The 20,780-nt window shown below is 43.7% G+C and overlaps 1 protein-coding gene across 8 annotated transcripts in view; it reads left to right on the top strand.

Annotated features, from left to right (window-relative positions):
* Positions 1–794: 794 nt before the first annotated feature.
* ppip5k1a (diphosphoinositol pentakisphosphate kinase 1a) overlaps positions 795–20,780 on the top strand; it is a 35,616-nt gene continuing 15,630 nt past the window's right edge. For all 8 annotated transcript variants that reach the window (XM_086294918.1, XM_086294911.1, XM_086294902.1 and 5 more), the window contains exons 1-18: positions 795–942; positions 5,032–5,549; positions 6,097–6,292; positions 6,531–6,621; positions 6,750–6,835; positions 7,708–7,862; positions 15,682–15,783; positions 16,122–16,283; positions 16,373–16,494; positions 16,576–16,677; positions 17,270–17,356; positions 17,435–17,510; positions 17,611–17,720; positions 18,602–18,687; positions 18,777–18,902; positions 19,143–19,264; positions 19,422–19,604; positions 20,636–20,777. In XM_086294918.1, coding sequence (XP_086151044.1) covers positions 5,406–5,549; positions 6,097–6,292; positions 6,531–6,621; positions 6,750–6,835; positions 7,708–7,862; positions 15,682–15,783; positions 16,122–16,283; positions 16,373–16,494; positions 16,576–16,677; positions 17,270–17,356; positions 17,435–17,510; positions 17,611–17,720; positions 18,602–18,687; positions 18,777–18,902; positions 19,143–19,264; positions 19,422–19,604; positions 20,636–20,777 — 2,092 coding nt within the window. In that variant the 5' untranslated portion in view covers positions 795–942; positions 5,032–5,405. The remainder of the gene's footprint in view (positions 943–5,031; positions 5,550–6,096; positions 6,293–6,530; positions 6,622–6,749; positions 6,836–7,707; positions 7,863–15,681; positions 15,784–16,121; positions 16,284–16,372; positions 16,495–16,575; positions 16,678–17,269; positions 17,357–17,434; positions 17,511–17,610; positions 17,721–18,601; positions 18,688–18,776; positions 18,903–19,142; positions 19,265–19,421; positions 19,605–20,635; positions 20,778–20,780) is intronic.

Genomic DNA, 20,780 nt, shown 5'->3' with positions numbered 1-20,780 from the left:
GGGAACTTTGGGTGTGACAGCAGCAAGAAAGACACATATACGAAGAAACAGGACACAGAACAGAAACACGCACAATTTTTACATATTTACATCAAGGACAATGGTTACCAAAAACAGAGTACTGTACTGTTATTAAATTAACTAAAGTTAAATACAGATAAGAGGCAACTCCTGGTTATAGTGTGAATCGGTTGATAAAATAGTGCCAAGTTACAGCGCTGATGTAAACATCTATGTTTGTTGGGAGCAGTTCTGATTGTACAGTCTGACAGCTGCAGGGAGGAAGGACCTGCGGAAACGCTCCTTCATGCATCGAAGATGCAGCAGTCTGGCACTGAAGCAGCTCTGCAGTTCAGCAGCATTTATATGCATGGGGTGGGAGACGCTGACCATCAGAGATGTTTTTGAGTCCTTTTAAGTCCTCATCCATGGAGTTTTACCCAGAATCCTCGCTGGTCCAGTAAAAATAACCACTGCTTCAAAAATTAAATACTATAGTAAATATCACATAATATTTCAATCTTATCAGACAGACAAAACATTTGTCTCCTCCTCTTAAGCTCTGGAAAAAAAACATAAAAAGAGTTCATTAAGGTAAAAAAAACTTTAAGATAATTGACAAAAGTATTTGCTGGTCTGCCTTCACACACATATCGACCTGAGCGACATCCCCTTCTTAATTCATGGGGTGTAATATGATTTATTGGTATCAACGCTAGAGGACGCTAACGATCCTTTTTTTTCGTTGGGCTGAGTGTCCCTCATTGGCACACGTGATTTGTTTTTACGTTACGCCTCCCAGGAAGTTCGCTTTTCTGATTGGCTGATTCACACGCTCATCGGCCTATGTCAACCTGAGAAAAATAAAAAGATTGGTTTCACATGCATACTGTCAAGGGACGGAAGAGAGCCGATGGCAGTGGTAAATCTTCCAGTAACACCGTGAGTTCACACTTTTGTCCTGAAGCCCTGAGAACGGGAACGTGCTTGGCATGTAGCTGGTGTTAGGCGTTACCACCGATAGTTGCCGGGCTGGTTGGACTGTGCTTCAGATGCAGACAGAATGGCCTTGGGGAGACTTGTTTACATTGGCGAGCCAGCTAGCTGAATGCTAACATTAGCTAAATGTCAAAATGAAAAATGAGAAAAGTAACGGCACCTAACGATAATTTCTTCGCCGAGTGAGGCTTTTGTATTCAACCAGCTTTCGCGGTTTGGGGTTTAAATGTGGATATTAATAACGAGTCACGTTTATGTAGCCTACATTTCGGGACAACAAGTCCTTTTGGCATACAATGGTATTTAAAGTCGGACCCTTACATGTCAGGGGTCGTTCATGCGAGCTGTCCGTCAGTTGGCTCTCTCCCGCCTTGGGTGTTATATTCATGTAGTTAAACCCATCAGGCCTTCTTCCAACTCGAACCCGAGCCACTAAAACGTCTTTCTCCATGCTAATAATGCAATCTCTTCACGTAGTTAGTATCACTGTGTTTAGCTGTGTCGGTAAAGCAGGGGCGAGCAGGTTGTTTTTACTGACACACAGAACCAAGAACCGGTTTGGTGGAGCCCACTGTAAATAAGAAAACTATATTCAAACATATTACTTTCATTCAAATTGATTTTCGATATCCTGTGCTGTGCCCTTGTAACGATGATATTACATGAAAAGGGGCGCTGGAAATAGTTTTGTATACATACTTTCTCCACTATTGTGCAAAACTGGTATTTAAATCATTGAGGAACAAAGTAGCAACACTGCAGTGGAAAATTACAGCGTCAAGCAGAACTGCATTAATACAAGTACAGTGTAAAGTAAATGCAGAGCGAGCTATTTGCCAGTATAATCTTGGATCACAGGTCAGCAAAATAATAACTTGAAAATTATTCAAGTGGAGCACAAAGTACAACATATACTCACAAAATACAGTAGAGTAGAACTGTAAGTGTATCTAAGGTGTACTTTAGTACAATACCCGACTAAATGTACTTGTCTCATTAAATATGTCTAATGTGATACTGAAATTCATTTGTTTAGGTCAGAGCAGCAGCTGATGGTGGGTAAATCATCTAATAGCTTGTCTATAAACTGAAAACATGACCTGACAAAGGTCTAGTTTCCCCTGACAACAGACTGGCACGAACGACATCGTGTTTATTATCAGTTATTACAAAGAAAAGCATCAACTTCTCATATTTCACTAGAAGGGACCAAGAAATATTTTTGCCCTTTTTTTCTTCTGTTCAGAAATGGAACATCAGTATTGTTTGCTGTACTTCAAGTGTCACCTGTTTAAGACATATTGGTTTATTCTTTTTTTTATAGGCTAACTTATTGGTAATACAATCAGTGTTACTAAGCAGCAGTTTATCTCAAAGCTTCCATACATAACCATCTGCTGACCGCAGGGGGTGAAGATTTGTCAGGAAATTTTTCAATTTATCACGCCCGTTCAAAAAATAAATAAAACCAAGTCAAGAGGAGAACATTTGCTCCCTTTATAGAGAAGAAACAAAGGTTTATATTCTCTTCAGCTGTGCCGCTATCAGCAACATCAGCATTTGGCAGTAAAAAGTATCTACACACAGTCTTAGGCTTACAATGTCGTTTAAGTGGTGTGAACCTCCACTGTCGAGTGCCTTTGCTCCCCATTAAACATTTAAAGGAAGCTGGAAACTCACTGATATGAAAAGAGTTTTATCTAAACAGATTGGGGAGTCTCTAATTTTGGCAAATCCCAAAAATGAGGAAAATGGCAACTATGAAGAAACATAATAATGCTGAATTGAATTCTTTTGTTGGTTGCTTTGTTGAATTTGAGCCAGCTTCCTCCTCCCATCCGGAGTTGGTGGTGCAGTATTAGAATTGCTCTGAATAATCTATTAATGACTTCAGTTCATTGCCCCCAAAACAAAAAGCAACAACAGTATTTTTTTTTATCTTTGTAGATTTAAAAACGAAACGTATTCCCAGGCTTAAAGCTTTCCTACATGTTTTTTTTAAATATTTGGGGTCTTTACATATCACTGGTTGATTTGGAGCGTTCTTTTTATACAGGACCGTTATAGACAGTCCTGTTTCAGGCCGTAGAAATGGACTAGTTAAGGAAAATTGTCAAATAAATCAGTAATGAAAACTAAAGCTCTGTCACATTTAAAAACCTGTGTAAAATGAGGGGCAGCAGGGTTCAGCTCACAGCAGCTCGTTGTTAAACTGTGGAATTTAAACTAAGACTAAATCACCTCAATAGTCTTATGAAAAAAACAAAGGACTTGATGACCTTGGTGTTCTCAGTGGGAACTGCAGCCCTGCTGGTAGCTGGAGTAAGCAGGTGAAAGGAGCAGATTAATGCTCAGGCTCTCACACACTCATCCACTTTGGTATGAAAACAGTTTAATTTAAATAATGAAAGCGTGAGAGTGAATTTCAGCAGAAATGCAGTATTCATCAAAACAGGCTCGACAGGTGCTGCAGTCATGCAAAGCTGTCTTTGAAATGTGTATCTGTGAGTACCTCTGTGGGTATCTGTTTGTGGATTATTATCTTAATATTTCATGTGTAAAATGTTCAAAGATTGTCCCTATTTTTCAATTAGCTTAATTTTTGTAACAGTACACAGCTCAGTTTATTATTATTATTATTATTATTATTATTATTATTATTATTATAAAACATTACAAGGACACCCAGAAAATTGTGATTTTGTTTTTTACCGCATGTCCACAAATATATATTTAAAACCAGTACCCAGTATATTTTTCAATATAAGAAATGCTCTGAATACTCAGTTCAAATGCTTCTTTTTTCTTGAATGGGTTCTATGTGATGTCAGTAAGAGCTGATATTCCTTATATGGTCATCTGGGTTCACCCTGCTGTTTTAAAGTTTCCAATTTAAAAAAGAAAAAGCTGTTTTAAAAGGATGGTGCAGGCAGATTAAACAGCGTGTTTAAGATGGTGGCAAACTGAAGGGCATTATTACCATCACATTATGTTCCAGTGAAGATCAGTATCCATTAGTATGGATTCCATAGTATGGTATACTATAATATAGTATTCCATGGAATCCATTAGTATGGATTATTTTTTAGCATGCAGAACAACTCCAGGGGAGTCCGAGCTGCAAACGAGCTGTCCCTAAAACGATTGAACAACAACAAAATCTCTGTGGCGTTCTGCTTGCTGTCGTGTTAATTAATGAAAGCCGTTACGTAAGAGCAGTGAGTTTTCAGGTCACTGGAGGCTTAAAATAAACAACCACACTCTGCAGAGAGAGCTTGGCCTTTTTGTGTGTGTTCCCTGACTTTGAAATCCTCAGGCATTTGTGTAATCGAGTACTGGTTCGTACTCTCATTGGGAGCCTTTGCAGCTTTTGCCTGAGTGACTGTGCCTGCTGCTGAAGTGGTTTGTTGTTCAGCTGTGTCATCTAGTGCGCCAGGGAGTAATGAGGTGTTGTGGTCTGCTGACGTTCCTGTGCCCGTGACCGGCTTATGTTGGGCAGAACAGAGCTGACGGCCAGCACCAGGCTGCAGCGTCACTTTAATGTGTAATCCAGTAATGACGAGGCTAATTCTGCTTAATATTGGGTGAGATTTGGAGCATTAGGCTTGATGTTAATTTTTCTAATAAACACAAAGTTGTTATGGAGCTGAAAGACTAAAATGAAAACATTTAAATCAAACCACTGTTTGAATATTGGGCCTGTGGGGGAATGAACAAAGGATTTAGCCAGTTTAACATGTCTGGATTCATTTAATAATCTTGTTTCATGTTGGTTTAAAAAAAAAAAAAGAGAGTTTCTATGTGTTTTTGCGCACTCAGCAAATTGGCTTATTAGGACAACGCTTCCAGGACATGCTGACCACCACGAAAGTGAAATGAAATCATGAGCTAAACATAGTGTGACATTTATAACAGCTAATATTTGTAACCTTGTAACAAACAGACTACAGGCAGTGCAGATGAGCATTGGTCTGCACTGTGAAGCACAATCTCATAAGTGTAGCTTTCATGTTGTGCTCTCATTTGTTGCAGGACTGTCAAGTCTGCGTACAAATGGACGACGGGACCGTCATTACACAAGTGGAGCCGTAGCTCGTTGCTGGAGACTCTTGTGAAATACGAGCGAGCTGTTTAACACGTGAGTTTGCTGAATGAAGAATGAAATGCTCGAGTGAAGTTGTCACCACGGAGGACCGGCCTGGACCATAATTTCCTACAGAACCTTTTATGCTGGAGTTCCCTTTGTTCAGTCTCGCCTTGCCGCTCAGCCTTGCCCGCCTTCGTCCACCGTCTCTGCTGCGTCGCCCCGGCAGAGAAGTCCCATCCCTCTCCCCAGGCCTGGCTCCGGCGGCGTGTTGGTGTACGATGGCGCGGCGGGATGCTGAGGGCTGCCGTGGGGGACTGTGATGTCAGAGCCCAACAGCCCGGGCGAGAGCCGGTGTGGCGCTCCCAGATTCTTCGTGGGCTGCGAGGACGATGAGAGCGAGGTCCTGGAAGATAGCATAAGGACAGATATGGAGCTGTATGAGGACGGCGAAGACACAGACTCGGTGGGTGACTCTCCCGTCACAGTTGATTGTCACTGATTAGTCAGCAGCAGGAAGCTCTAAGCTATCATGTTGTCACCATGGCAGCCGTATATCCATGGCTTTTGACCAGTCGATTACTTCAAAATAATCAAGTCATTGATTCATTAGGACTTAGCATGACTTTGGACGTAGTGATACTTGATGCAAATATAAAATAGAGCTCTCCTTTATGTTAGGTTTTACAGTTTAGTATAATTAGCTAATTTCTTTAGCAGATGCATACATGTAAAGAGATGAGAAGTTTCTAAAAGCCACCATAGTTTGTATTTAGCTTCGATTAAATACATGTAGCTATGCATGAATTAGTGAGGTGGCCAGATGCTGACAGAGGATAGAAAGTAAAGTAAATTTTAGAACTTAATGAAGGTTACAGAGTTGGTGATATTAAAAAAATATATAATTTAGTCTTTTTACAGATGCACTTTTAGAGAATTTATTTGCTGTTGATTTCAGTTAATGTACGTAGAGCCGAAAGTTTAACCGGCGTGCTCTCCTCTTCCTCGTTCAGCCCCCAGAGCGACAGATTGTCGTGGGGATCTGTTGCATGATGAAGAAGTCAAAGTCCAAGCCGATGACCCAGATCTTGGAGAGGCTTTGCAGGTTCGAGTACATCACTGTGGTCATCTTCCCAGAGGACGTAATCCTCAACGAGCCCGTGGACAAATGGCCTCTTTGTGACTGCCTCATCTCCTTCCACTCCAAGGGTACAGTGCCCTCCCCAACTGAAACACACATGCAAAAACACAACAGACTCATTGTGCTTCTTGCTTCCCTGCTTCGTCACATATTGATGATGTTTGTGTGACGTAGCACACATTCTGCTGTGTTTATCATCTTATAAAGTTCCCAAGCATTCGCACACTGAGCTGAGTGGCTGTCTTATAGTGAAGATTATGGTTTAAGAGTCTGTTTCAGGTTTCTCTGCATGTTTGTGTAAAACAGGATTTCCGCTGGATAAGGCCGTGAGCTATGCCAAACTAAGAAATCCTCTGCTCATCAATGACCTGAATATGCAGTATTACATACAGGACAGGTGCGCTCTTTTACTGAAACTATCTACTTCCATCATTTGAGCTAAATACACGTGAAGAGAATCAGGATATGTGAAAATAAACAGCCAGTGCTTGTTCCTCTTTTTGTTTCTTCATTTGATTTTGACAGGAGAGAGGTGTATCGCATCCTGCAGGAGGAAGGGATTGATCTACCACGCTATGCTGTGCTGAACCGTGACCCCGATAAACCAGATGGTCAGTCTCCTGCTGATAACAAGTCACTACATATATGCACTGAGAACATTTGTGACGATGCAAAGAGTACATGTTTCAGTTAAAGGGCCTCTTTCAGGTCCTGTCAGGTCTCTGCTGGACCTTATTCCCCCCATTTGTTACAGAATTTTAGATGCTGCATATCTACTGTATATAGTTTCTTGACCTCTACTTGTTTAGAGGTCAAGAAGTGAATGAGTTAAGGTCATATGGCTATTTGTTTTGTTGTTGTTCTTTCTGGGCAAGTATTAAGGAAAGGCTTTTAGAAGCAAGCTTAAGCATCATTTGCTCCTAAAAAGTAACTCCACAGGCTGTGGGAGTTCACCAAGGGAGTCGGGGCAGGTCTCACTTGTTGTTACAAAGTTACAGTCTGTTTCATGGTTGCCAATAACAGCGTTTCATGCGTGATAAAAATGTTGCCACCATTAATTCTAAAACTTTAAAAAGCTCAGAAAAACAGCCCAAGCTCCCGTTGTCCATGCAGCATCCTTGAGTCTGCTTTGTAAGGCTGTACTTGTGTTTTTCTTAGCTGAAGGATAAATATAGCATCAAATTTGAAGCAGTCACAAGTGTCCCATACTTAAGTGCTGTGGTATGTTGGCTCTGTCATCCAATTCCCGTTTAAACACAGTGACACAAACTCTCCTGACTGATGAACGGTCAGATGTCTTAAGTGTCCTTATCCTTGACACTAATGACTGTGATGAGTATCACGTAGTCGAAAGGGTAGAGCTGCTTCACAGGGCGCTAGAGTAAACACGGCGAGGTGGAACGTCATGTGTGTAATATTGGGTGGTAATGAAAAGAGGCTGCGTGCTAAACAGATGCATTTGATCTGTGTGTGTCTGTCTCAGAGTGCAACCTCGTAGAAGGAGAGGATCATGTGGAGGTGAACGGAGAAATCTTCCAGAAGCCTTTTGTTGAGAAGCCCGTGTGTGCCGAGGACCACAACGTCTACATCTATTACCCCACATCGGCTGGTGGTGGAAGCCAGCGGCTCTTCAGAAAGGTCTCTGATTTGGCCCTTGTGGCTTTTTTTCCTTATAAATAAGCGTTCCATGCAATGTGGTTAAAGTATGGAAAGAAAGAACAAAAACGTTTTGTTGTTGCCAGAAGAATTTTAAAAAAACCCAGTGTCAGAAATGGACCAATCAGAGAACACGAAACAGAGAGTGCATTTTATTGGCTGATGTATTGTGCAATTTACAGTGCAGCAGCAAAGTATTCAATTTGTTTTTCACCTCAAAATGTTAGAAACAATAACCTGTAACTAGAAAGCGAAAATTTCTGAAGAAATTTTAAGTGTGCCTATGCCGCCGCTAATCAGTATAGTTTGCCATTCAAACGGCTACAGAGAGCAAAACTCACCGGAGCAGCCATTCTCCACCATGAACTATGGTAAAACCAAACACCGCTCGCGCCTCACAGATGACAGCTTACAGTTTTGTGTAAAGATGAGGTGACTTCGTACAGCCCCAATTTGTAGACGCTGTGCGCAGAGGTTCATAAGCAGACCCGACAATGTTTGCATGAACACACTTTGAAGCATTACGTTATGGACCACTTTTCACACATAGTTGCTGTACCCACACAGCCGGCTGTAGCTTTTCATCTCATAGCCCGACACATACACAAAAAAAAAAAAAAAAAAAAAAAAAAAAAAAAAAGCAGAGAGAGCACAGACTTTACACCTGAGAGGCGTGATTGCAGATGCCGCTGAGGTGGGTCCACCTCCCCTGCAGCGGCACTGCAGACCACGCCCTGCCACACACATCAAACACGTAAAATAAATATTTATGCACTTTTCATTCACTTTGTTTTTTGTTATTTTTACACAGTGTTCTGAATGATTAACAATGGTCTACAGCCAATCTTGTGTATTATTATACAAACTTTGGTTGTAAGATTCAGATAACTATTTAATAAAAGCTAAATATTTTATATGAGAGTAAGAAAGAAAAGTATATCTTTGTCTCATACTCTCATCAGACAATACATGAACCTCTCAATAAACAAAATATTTGCTCGGCTTAAATGACAAACCGCTATTTTACACAGTGGAACACTTATTTTTAAACAAAACCAATGCAGTTCGCCACTGACAGTGCTTACCTTTGCACATCACAGTAAACACTGAACCAAGATGGCGCCCACGCGAACGAGAAAACTGAACTACGGTGTCCTGCAGAGGACAAATGGTCAAAATTGCTAAAATTTACAACATATATGCAGCTCAACAGCGACACCTTGTGACTTATTCCAGTCACTACCTTACATATACATAACGTCTTACCTGACATTCAGTTCACCGGACACTCATACTGAATCACCAGCCCATATAAATGAAAAATAAGTCCAGCAGCCAACCAAGAGTCATCACGAAAGACTAGGGGTGACACGACAGCGTGAGCGGGCCTGGGTGTCAGCCAGCCCAGCCTGGGTGTCAGCCAGCCCGACCTGGGTGGCAGCCAAGCCGCGCTAGCCAGCTAGCCGCCATGCGGCGGTGAAACGAGAGCGTGAGCCGGCCTGGGTATCAGTCAGCCCGGCCTAGGTGTCAGCCAAGCCGCCCTAGCCAGCTAGCCGCCATGCGGCGCTAGCAGTAACATCGTGAGAGATATGGGACTTCTTGATAAAATATGGGACTTCTTGATAAAACGAGCAGATATTTGAAGTTTACACCCCTACATTCTCGCCTGAAAATAGGGGAGGCTGTCATAAAGTTCAAAATCAGTAACTTAGCGCGCACAGCTGTATAGAAACTCCGTCGTGCTAGCTAGCACGTAGTACAGTTATTGTAACTGTCAGCACAACGAAAATAAACTACACCTAAACTCGGTTTATATCTGACCCAAATAGAGTGCAGTTAATAACGTCTTACCTGAAATTCAGTTCACCAGCCGCCTGCTTCTCCTGCATTGGGTTTCCCTTATCCACGATTGAGCTCCGCGTTAGCCACCACCGGTCGATCGGTGTTTCTTTCCCCGCATACGAGGGGAAGAGACATATACCGGTGGCTAACGCGGAGCTAGCTAGCCACCGGTATATGAACAACTCAGTTATTTTTTCCACATCGACCAGCATCATCGGCCCATATAAACGAAAAATAAGTCCAGCTAAGACAAAGACTGTTTGCGGAGCGATCGGGGGTGAAAGGAGTTAGAGACGCCTCACTGAAAGCCAAGCCTGGGTGCTTTTGAGCGAAGCGGCGCTAGCTAGCCGAGCTAGCTAGCCGGCTAGCCGGCCGGCCAAACTAGCTAGCCGGCTAGCAGCAACATCGTGAGAAATCTGTTGCTAATATGGGATGTTTTGACAAAACGAGCAGATATTTGACGTTTACATACCTACATTCTCACCTGAAAACCGGTCGATCGGCGGCCGCCTCACATGTTTCTTTCCCCACATATGAGGGGAAAGAGACACATACCGGTGGCTAGCTAGCTCCGCGTTAGCCACCACCAAACAACTCAGTTAGTTTTTCCTCATCGACCAGCATCATCGGCCCATATAAACGAAAAATAAGTCCAGTGTGAAACAGTCGCTTGGCGAGCGATCGGGTGGTTTAGCGAGTGTCAGCCTCTTAAGTTTAAGACAAGCCCGGCTGCTTTTTAAGCGACGCGGCGCTAGCTACCCAGCTAGCGTCAGTACACAGGAACTACTTCCGGTAGTTATACAAAATAAAAGCGTCCACAGGGACACAGCGGCCGCCTCGCATTACTCCCGACATACCACTAGAGTGAGCCAGCACACCACAAATGAAGTTTTCTTGTTCTCCATTCATTTCAATGGGAAAAAACTTGCATTAAAATATTCATATTTAAAAAACTATAGAAGTAATAAACACCAAAAGTCATAGCAACTCATTCCAGCTCCAGCCGCACACAATGATATATCATATGTGAACCTTGTCTCAAAACTGTGGGGCGAGTTAAGGTCCAAAATTTCAGGCGGAAAAAGAATAATAATAATAATAATAACTAGAAAGCGAAAATTTCTGAAGAAATTTTAAGTGTGCCTATGCCGCCGCTAATCAGTATAGTTTGCCATTCAAACGGCTACAGAGAGCAAAACTCACCGGAGCAGCCATTCTCCACCATGAACTATGGTAAAACCAAACACCGCTCGCGCCTCACAGATGACAGCTTACAGTTTTGTGTAAAGGTGAGGTGACTTCGTACAGCCCCAATTTGTAGACGCTGTGCGCAGAGGTTCATAAGCAGACCCGACAATGTTTGCATGAACACACTTTGAAGCATTACGTTATGGACCACTTTTCACACATAGTTGCTGTACCCACACAGCCGGCTGTAGCTTTTCATCTCATAGCCCGACACATACACACAAAAAAAAAAAAAAAAAAAAAAGCAGAGAGAGCACAGACTTTACACCTGAGAGGCGTGATTGCAGATGCCGCTGAGGTGGGTCCACCTCCCCTGCAGCGGCACTGCAGACCACGCCCTGCCACACACATCAAACACGTAAAATAAATATTTATGCACTTTTCATTCACTTTTTGTTTTTTGTTATTTTTACACAGTGTTCTGAATGATTAACAATGGTCTACAGCCAATCTTGTGTATTATTATACAAACTTTGGTTGTAAGATTCAGATAACTATTTAATAAAAGCTAAATATTTTATATGAGAGTAAGAAAGAAAAGTATATCTTTGTCTCATACTCTCATCAGACAATACATGAACCTCTCAATAAACAAAATATTTGCTCGGCTTAAATGACAAACCGCTATTTTACACAGTGGAACACTTATTTTTAAACAAAACCAATGCAGTTCGCCACTGACAGTGCTTACCTTTGCACATCACAGTAAACACTGAACCAAGATGGCGCCCACGCGAACGAGAAATCTGAACTACGGTGTCCTGCAGAGGACAAATGGTCAAAATTGCTAAAATTTACAACATATATGCAGCTCAACAGCGACACCTTGTGACTTATTCCAGTCACTACCTTACATATACATAACGTCTTACCTGACATTCAGTTCACCGGACACTCATACTGAATCACCAGCCCATATAAATGAAAAATAAGTCCAGCAGCCAACCAAGAGTCATCACGAAAGACTAGGGGTGACACGACAGCGTGAGCGGGCCTGGGTGTCAGCCAGCCCGACCTGGGTGTCAGCCAGCCCGACCTGGGTGTCAGCCAAGCCGCGCTAGCCAGCTAGCCGCCATGCGGCGGTGAAACGAGAGCGTGAGCCGGCCTGGGTATCAGTCAGTCCGGCCTAGGTGTCAGCCAAGCCGCCCTAGCCAGCTAGCTGCCATGCGGCGCTAGCAGTAACATCGTGAGAGATATGGGACTTCTTGATAAAATATGGGACTTCTTGATAAAACGAGCAGATATTTGAAGTTTACACCCCTACATTCTCGCCTGAAAATAGGGGAGGCTGTCATAAAGTTCAAAATCAGTAACTTAGCGCGCACAGCTGTATAGAAACTCCGTCGTGCTAGCTAGCACGCAGTACAGTTATTGTAACTGTCAGCACAACGAAAATAAACTACACCTAAACTCGGTTTATATCTGACCCAAATAGAGTGCAGTTAATAACGTCTTACCTGAAATTCATTTCACCAGCCGCCTGCTTCTCCTGCATTGGGTTTCCCTTATCCACGATTGAGCTCCGCGTTAGCCACCACCGGTCGATCGGTGTTTCTTTCCCCGCATACGAGGGGAAGAGACATATACCGGTGGCTAACGCGGAGCTAGCTAGCCACCGGTATATGAACAACTCAGTTATTTTTTCCACATCGACCAGCATCATCGGCCCATATAAACGAAAAATAAGTCCAGCTAAGACAAAGACTGTTTGCGGAGCGATCGGGGGTGAAAGGAGTTAGAGACGCCTCACTGAAAGCCAAGCCTGGGTGCTTTTGAGCGAAGCCGAGCTAGCTAGCCGGCTGGCCAAACTAGCTAGCCGGCTAGCAGCAACATCGTGAGAAATCTGTTGCTAATATGGGATGTTTTGACAAAACGAGCAGATATTTGACGTTTACACACCTACATTCTCACCTGAAAACCGGTCGATCGGCGGCCGCCTCACATGTTTCTTTCCCCACATATGAGGGGAAAGAGACACATACCGGTGGCTAGCTAGCTCCGCGTTAGCCACCACCAAACAACTCAGTTAGTTTTTCCTCATCGACCAGCATCATCGGCCCATATAAACGAAAAATAAGTCCAGTGTGAAACAGTCGCTTGGCGAGCGATCGGGTGGTTTAGCGAGTGTCAGCCTCTTAAGTTTAAGACAAGCCCGGCTGCTTTTTAAGCGACGCGGCGCTAGCTACCCAGCTAGCGTCAGTACACAGGAACTACTTCCGGTAGTTATACAAAATAAAAGCGTCCACAGGGACACAGCGGCCGCCTCGCATTACTCCCGACATACCACTAGAGTGAGCCAGCACACCACAAATGAAGTTTTCTTGTTCTCCATTCATTTCAATGGGAAAAACCTTGCATTAAAATATTCATATTTAAAAAACTATAGAAGTAATAAACACCAAAAGTCATAGCAACTCATTCCAGCTCCAGCCGCACACAATGATATATCATATGTGAACCTTGTCTCAAAACTGTGGGGCGAGTTAAGGTCCAAAATTTCAGGCGGAAAAAGAATAATAATAATAATAATAATAATAATAAATCCGAGCAATAGTAATAAGTGTGCCTTCGCATAGGCACACTTAATAATAATAAATCCGAGCAATAGTAATAAGTGTGCCTTCGCATAGGCACACTTAATGACAAATATTCACAGTCTGTTCAAGTACAGCCTCAGATCTCTTTTAGTCTGCTGTTACAAGCTCAGCGCGTTTTCGGGCAGTTTCTCCCATTCTTCTTTGCAGAACTTCTCAGACTCCATCAGGTTGGATGTGGAGCGCTGGTGCACCTTCATAGATGTTCAGTCGGGCATTCATAAGTGGTCCTGGAGCCACTCCTTTGTTATTTTGGCCATGTGTTCAGGGTCGGTGTCTTGTTGGCAGATCAACCGTTGCCTGAGTCTGAGCCAGAACCACCACCATCACTGCACAGTTATTTATGTGCACGTAGCAGCCTGGGTTGGTTCCATTCACAGCCCTTCCCCTAAACAGCACCCCAACTCATGACACACTCTTGGTATAAGTGAAGCCCAGCCTACACAGGCTGTTTTCTCTGCTTCCCCTCTGCTGGAGGTGCATGTTAGAAAACTGTTTAAATATGCAAACGGCCTTAGCCCAGCCGGGCTCCGCGGGGCGTGAGAAAGGCGGGGATCGGCTTCGACACTCGCAAACGGCTTCTGCCATTTCCTGCTTGCAGGAGGTGAGGTCAGCCCCGCCTGAGTATGTTTGACACCCATCCAGAAGAAGCAGAAGGGATGGAGATGTTTCCCTAAGATTTTCAACCCTCAAGGAGCTGGACTGGCCAGTGAGCGATGTCTTAGGGGAGCTGTAGCTCATGGTGGGAGTGAAGTACCTCTTGCTGAAAGGCTAAGGTTCTTCTCTTAATGATATATAGCAGGGGTCCCCAACTCCAGGCCTCGAGGGCCGGTGTCCTGCAGGTTTTAGATGTGTCCTTGATCCAACACAGCTGATTCAAATGGCTAAATGACCTCCTCAACATGTCTTGAAGTTCTCCAGAGGCCTGGTAATGAACTACTCATTTGATTCAGGTGTGTTGACCCAGGGTGAGATCTAAAACCTGCGGGACACCAGCCCTCGAGGCCTGGAGTTGGACGCCCCTGCTATACAGGGTTCATACGGGTGCTTGAAATCCTTGAATTGTAATATTGTCTTTTCAAGGTTAGAAAAGTGCTTGAATTTCAGATGTGGTGCTTAAAAGTGCTTGAAACTGTATTTCTTTCACCACAAATAACTATCTGACCGAATAGTTTTCATATCAGACAGAGAAATAAGATGAGTCGCAAAGTCTAAAAGCAAAATTTCTCCGCCTGGGCTGCCGAGCACCTCTGCAGATCAGTCTGTTTCAATGTGTGACCCCACCCCTCCCCGCACAGCCTGTCCACAGATTCATGGTGATGTAGCTGCTCCTTTAACTGTTTGCTGTCTTTGCTTTGTTTGGTGTTTGTAGACATGGTTTATATGAGATTTTATCTGAGATTCAGAGGTTTCTGTGACACTTATCGTGTCAGCACTTTCTGACCCTGTGTTATAACAGATTGAACATGATCTCCTCCCTTTTGCCCCCATTTTTGGGGGCGTGGGTGCTTAACTAGTTAGGAGACAGATGTTTGTTTTTTTGTTTTTTTGTGTCACACAGGAAAGAAGCCTCGATATCTGATGAGAAGACTTCTTAATTTGGCCTTGCTGTGTATTATTGTGGTGCTTGGTGCAGATTTGTTCACATTTTCAAATCTTAATTTTTAAGAGAAATGTGTTTGAGTTTGTACACTAGCGAGTGCATATTGCACCATTTCCTTTTTCAGTTTTTGTCTGTGGTGCATTTTTCAGTTTTAACAAAATTGGAACAAAGGACATTTAAGTCGACGTAAAATGATTTAATTTTGACATGGCCTTACTGGGGTGATGCTAAGTGAAACATGCATTCTTTTTTTTGGGGTAATGTGCTGGAAAAGCTTGAAAATGGACATTGAAAGTGCTTAAAAAGTGCTTGAATTTGACCCTGAAAAATGCGTATGAACCTTGGATATGGGACTACTGCTGCTCATCAGTAATTGCATTGTCTTTGATCCATGGCAGCATTGTCAAACACAGTGTGGCCTTTAATTTAGAGTTTGATGGGTTTTATGGAAACCATGCAGAGGTGAACCTCATTAACAGAGAGCGGCCACTCAGCGACTCTCTGGATTTTGTAGATTGGGAGCCGGAGCAGCGTCTACTCGCCAGAGAGCAGCGTGAGGAAGACGGGCTCTTACATCTATGAAGAGTTCATGCCAACAGATGGCACAGATGTTAAGGTAGAGTATTTGTCACAGAGTACATGGTAGATAAAATATGTGCAAAGAACACTTTGTTAATGCTAATAAAGCACCTGTAGAAAGGATTTCATCAACTGTCACGTTAATCCACATTAACCTGAACTGTGCTGGTGTGTTCAGTAAAACCGCTGATATGATTTGGAGGACCTCAAGGGTTTCTCTCTATCGTGGCTGTCGGGCAGCTGGAGGCACAGATCGTCTTTAGGCGTTGTGTCAATAAAGGCCTCCAGTGTAAAACTTTATCAAGTCACACGAGGAGGGGAGTACCCGCTTGGGTCATCCCTCAGATTTTTGTGGGTGTTTTCATTTCATGTCAGGTGTACACGGTGGGACCGGACTACGCTCATGCCGAGGCCCGAAAGTCTCCTGCTTTGGACGGGAAGGTGGAGAGAGACAGCGAGGGCAAGGAGGTTCGTTACCCCGTCATGCTGTCAGCCATGGAAAAACTGGTGGCTCGTAAGGTCTGCCTGGCATTCAAGGTATGTGCAGTTGATACCTTAGGTGTGTTACAGTTTTCTGGTTTCTTGTTGTGGAGTATGAACCTCGTCCTCATCTGCTGTCGCTGCAGCAAACAGTGTGCGGCTTTGACCTTCTGCGGGCCAATGGACACTCCTACGTGTGCGATGTCAACGGTTTCAGTTTTGTGAAGAACTCGATGAAGTACTACGATGACTGTGCCAAGATCCTCGGGTACCACCTTTAGTTCTTTTCTCTTTTCTGGTGTTCACCGTCTCGTTCTGATCTGGTGATGGAGTCTGCGTTTCTCTGCAGGAATATTGTGATGCGTGAACTGGCTCCGCAGTTTCAGATTCCTTGGTCTATCCCTACTGAGGCTGAAGACATCCCCATTGTTCCCACCACTTCAGGGACCATGTGAGTCATAACAGGAGCAGACACAGAGGACTAGACTTATCACAGACGCCTGATTGCAGCTCGCGCTGCCAAGGCTGCCAAAACCAGTCATTAGATTTAGGGCCAATTATTTTTTCACATACAGCCACAAAGGTGTGGGTCACTTTTTTTCTCCCACTTAATCAATTCAATCATTTAAAAATTAAATAAATAAATAAACTACATTTTATTCCATTTTTGCCTAATATAGTAAAAGTAGTTTGATAAATGCAAAAAAATAAGAAATTCTGTCACTTTTTAAAAAGCAGAGTTGCTTCTTCAGTTTAACATAATAACTGTGTGTTAGCTACAGTAGATGACAGTAAGCATGCCCCTGAGCTGAGCACACCAACTAAAGCCAAACAGATTTCTAAAATCATCAGTGTTGGTTGAAGCGTGCGCTGCATTCAGCACATTTTCACACAGTTCGTCCTGATTGAGCCCATCACACTCCCCAAAGCTCAGCTGCATAGCAAAGGTGCTGCCTTAATTAGTTACACAGCTTCATTGAAGAAACGTGTCATGTACACAGATTTATACTGATGCAACTCAAATCTCTACTCACGCTCTGCAGGATGGAACTTCGCTGTGTCATCGCCGTTATCCGACACGGAGACAGAACGCCCAAGCAGAAAATGAAGATGGAAGTTCGCAACCCAATGTAGGCCTGCCTCTCTGTTAATATGCTCCTGTTTCCTGCAGGTTAAAGATCTTTGATTAACGTCTCGGATGCTTTCAGGTTCTTTGATCTGTTTGAGAAATATGGAGGATACAAAACTGGGAAATTAAAACTCAAAAAACCAAAACAACTGCAGGTAAAAGAAGAAAACAATAGCCAAGGTTTCATTTGTCATTGCGGCCTCTGTGAGGACAAAGTGTGTGTGAACATGTGTGTGTGACTTTGAACCCCGACAGGAGGTGCTGGACATCACCCGGCAGCTGTTAGCAGAGATCGGGCAGCAGAACGACTGTGAGATAGAAGAGAAGAAGTCCAAACTGGAGCAGCTGAAGACGGTTCTGGAGATGTAAGTGAGAAGCATTTTATTGACTCCTGATCTCATATTCATTTAATCTGTTTCTGGCTCAGCTCGGCAAACTGTTTGACTAAAGCAGGGGTGTCAAACATAAGGCCCGGGGCCTGCTGCCCCACCAGGTGACTTTAGAAAATGTGAAGGAGGCCTTCAAATTTTTGACTTTTTACGACTTTTTCTGCTAACATTCACAGTAAGTAACAACAGAACCCAAGATTTGATATTACAAATTTCAGTTTTTACATTTTCTACAAGTTCAGTTTTATAATGACTGGGCAGTGTGGTCAGTGAACTGGTTTCTTTCCTGTACTTTGACATGTGTTTGTTACAGTTTAAACTAAAACAGTCGTGTCGACACATTTGTGTCAGTGAGTCCAGCAGCATTTCTTTATCACGTGGAAACACTGAGACACACTGAGGTATAAGCACACTTCTTTTTCTTATATTCAGATGTCTCTGGGATTAAATAAACTTCTTTATGCTGACAGGAAGGAGCGTTTCAGTCTGGACCTCGATATAAAACCAGTCTGACACCCTCTGAACAATAATGAGTGAACTTAAAAACGAATCTTTCTAAAGGATGGGGATCGTTCCCAAAGATTTTTATAAAGCTTCTTGTTTTGTTGAAGGTGTCGATCTTTCTCCGTGTTTATGACAGATGGGTTTCTCAGAAGTTACCAGTTCACTTCTTTTCTACATTTTCATAAGTTTTCAAAGTCAGTCTTTCTGTTATAACACTGCTGAAAATATTTACAGTCACAGCCAAGGCTGTATTTTGGTAGTCGTCATAAAAGCAAGCCCGTCTTTCCTTATCAGAAGTGAGTTGTCATGCATTGCTAACTATAAGTATCTTTGGCTTTTTTCCCGTAACAAAGGTACGGTCACTTCTCGGGGATCAACAGAAAAGTGCAGCTTACTTACCTGCCCCATGGGCAGCCCAAGACCTCGAGTGAAGAGGAAGGTAGGAAGACAAAGACTGTTTAATAGCTTCTTCCCAAAGGAACAAGCTAAAGCTGAGTGCTGACTGCCCGCCTCTGTGGTCATTTCCAGACACTCGTAAGGAAGGGCCATCGCTGCTGCTGGTGCTGAAGTGGGGGGGGGAGCTGACCCCCGCTGGCAGAGTGCAGGCTGAAGAACTGGGGAGAGCCTTCCGCTGTATGTACCCCGGAGGACAAGGTGAGACGCACACAGCATGTTTACCACACGCAGTGCTGCTGGCATTGTAACTCTGAGCAATAAGCTGGTGATGGAAAAATGAACATGCTGAGACCTCAGGTCCGTGTTGTTCACTCACCAGTTACATGTTATGAAAGGTCTTAAACAGAGAAATGATTTAAAACAAGCCTGTGTGCGTGTGTGTGCACGTGTGTGTGTGTGTCCGTGTGCGCGTGCGTGCATGCATACTGTGTTTTGTAGGAGACTATGCTGGATTTCCAGGCTGCGGGTTACTGCGCCTACACAGCACCTACAGACACGACCTGAAGATTTATGCGTCTGATGAAGGCAGGGTGCAGATGACAGCTGCTGCTTTTGCAAAGGTACGCAGCATCCTGCTGTTCTAAGAGCTTCAGTCAGCACAGAATTGTAATAACAGAAACAGGAAGGCTGAGGTCTTTGAGCTTTGGTACAAGCCACGGCACACACCCTCCAAATACTGGACGTGCAGTAACTAGTGAAATGTGTCTGTGTGGGCAGGGTTTGCTGGCCCTGGAGGGCGAGCTGACTCCCATCCTGGTTCAGATGGTGAAGAGCGCCAACATGAACGGGTTGCTGGACAACGACAGCGACTCGCTGAGCAGCTGCCAACACCGTGTCAAAGCTCGGCTCCATGAAATCCTGCAGAAGGACCGAGACTTCACCGACGAGGACTACGACAGGGTGACTAACCAGCTGTGTTTATCGCTGACGTGCCAGAGCAGTTTGTGTGGTTATATTGGAGAGCATGTGTGGTAGTAGGGCTGCACAAATAATCCGAATCTTAATGGCAAAGTGAAAGCAAGTCGAGTATTCTGTAAGCCTGATGGTGTGGCTGAGTGGGTGAGTCTCTGCGCTGCAGTGATGATGGGAGAAACAAGAGTCTGACGTCTGGGACAAACAGGAGGTGAAGAGCTTGGTTCTACAAGCGGATCATCAGCTGCTGTCTGGAAATGTCTGGATTTAGGGCAGGTGATGTTAAGTAGGAACAAATCACATGCAAAGAGCTCTGCAGAGGTGTGCCTGCACCACAAAGCAGCACATCGACCTTATTCAGCAGCCTGACAGCACAGCGGAGACTACAGCGTGATGAACGTGCATGCAGGCCGGGAGGTGCAGTGGTGATAATGTGAATCGTCCGAGTCAGATCTCCATAACTGCGAGCCCGTACAGCACGTCAGCATATCTGTAAACGTCACAAAGCCACACTGCGTTTGGCCAAAGACGTGCAGTAACCAGTGTGAGAACAAAGGTTTCAGGATGTTTTTTAAGATAATGTTTTTTAAGCAATTCTCTGAGTTTAGGTGATTAATGACGTTTATACATTAGCAGGGATGTCACACAGCATGTGTGTGCGAGTCCAATACAAGTATTTGTGTCACTAATACCAATGAATTCGTACGATCTCAGTATTGATCAAACTAACAGTGATAATCAGTCAATACAACATATTTTTACTGGGTAAACAACATTTCTGACATGTTTCCTCAGTGTTTGTGGCAGTGACACAGGGTGTACCTCCCTGTGTGTCACCACATGCATCGTGTTCCTTGAACTAAATATTTCAGTATTAATCGTTCATTTTTCATGTCACTTCTTTTTGTGTGGTTGGAAGTTTGGCTCTTTTAAGCCTTTTGTAAAGTGAAAGTAGTCGTTCGGTTGAGTGAGCATCTTTTTAATAAAAGCTTTTGCTTTTCTCCATGTGGCTCTTACAGCTAGCACCAACCTGTAGCGCCTCTTTGGTGAATTCAATGAAGATTGTTAAGAACCCAGTGGCCACATGTGACCAGGTTTACGCCCTCATTCAGAGCCTCACCTCCCAGATCCGCAAAAGGATGGAAGACCCCAAGTCTGCAGGTG

Source organism: Aulonocara sp. 'chitande type north' Nkhata Bay, linkage group LG1, assembly GCF_057382095.1.
Source record: "Aulonocara sp. 'chitande type north' Nkhata Bay isolate Kocher_YH1m ecotype deep benthic linkage group LG1, A_spYH_male_GT1.1, whole genome shotgun sequence".
Lineage (NCBI taxonomy): Eukaryota > Metazoa > Chordata > Actinopteri > Cichliformes > Cichlidae > Aulonocara > Aulonocara sp. 'chitande type north' Nkhata Bay.
Note: the sequence above shows the minus strand (reverse complement) of the source record. Positions and strands in the feature narration are given on the sequence as shown.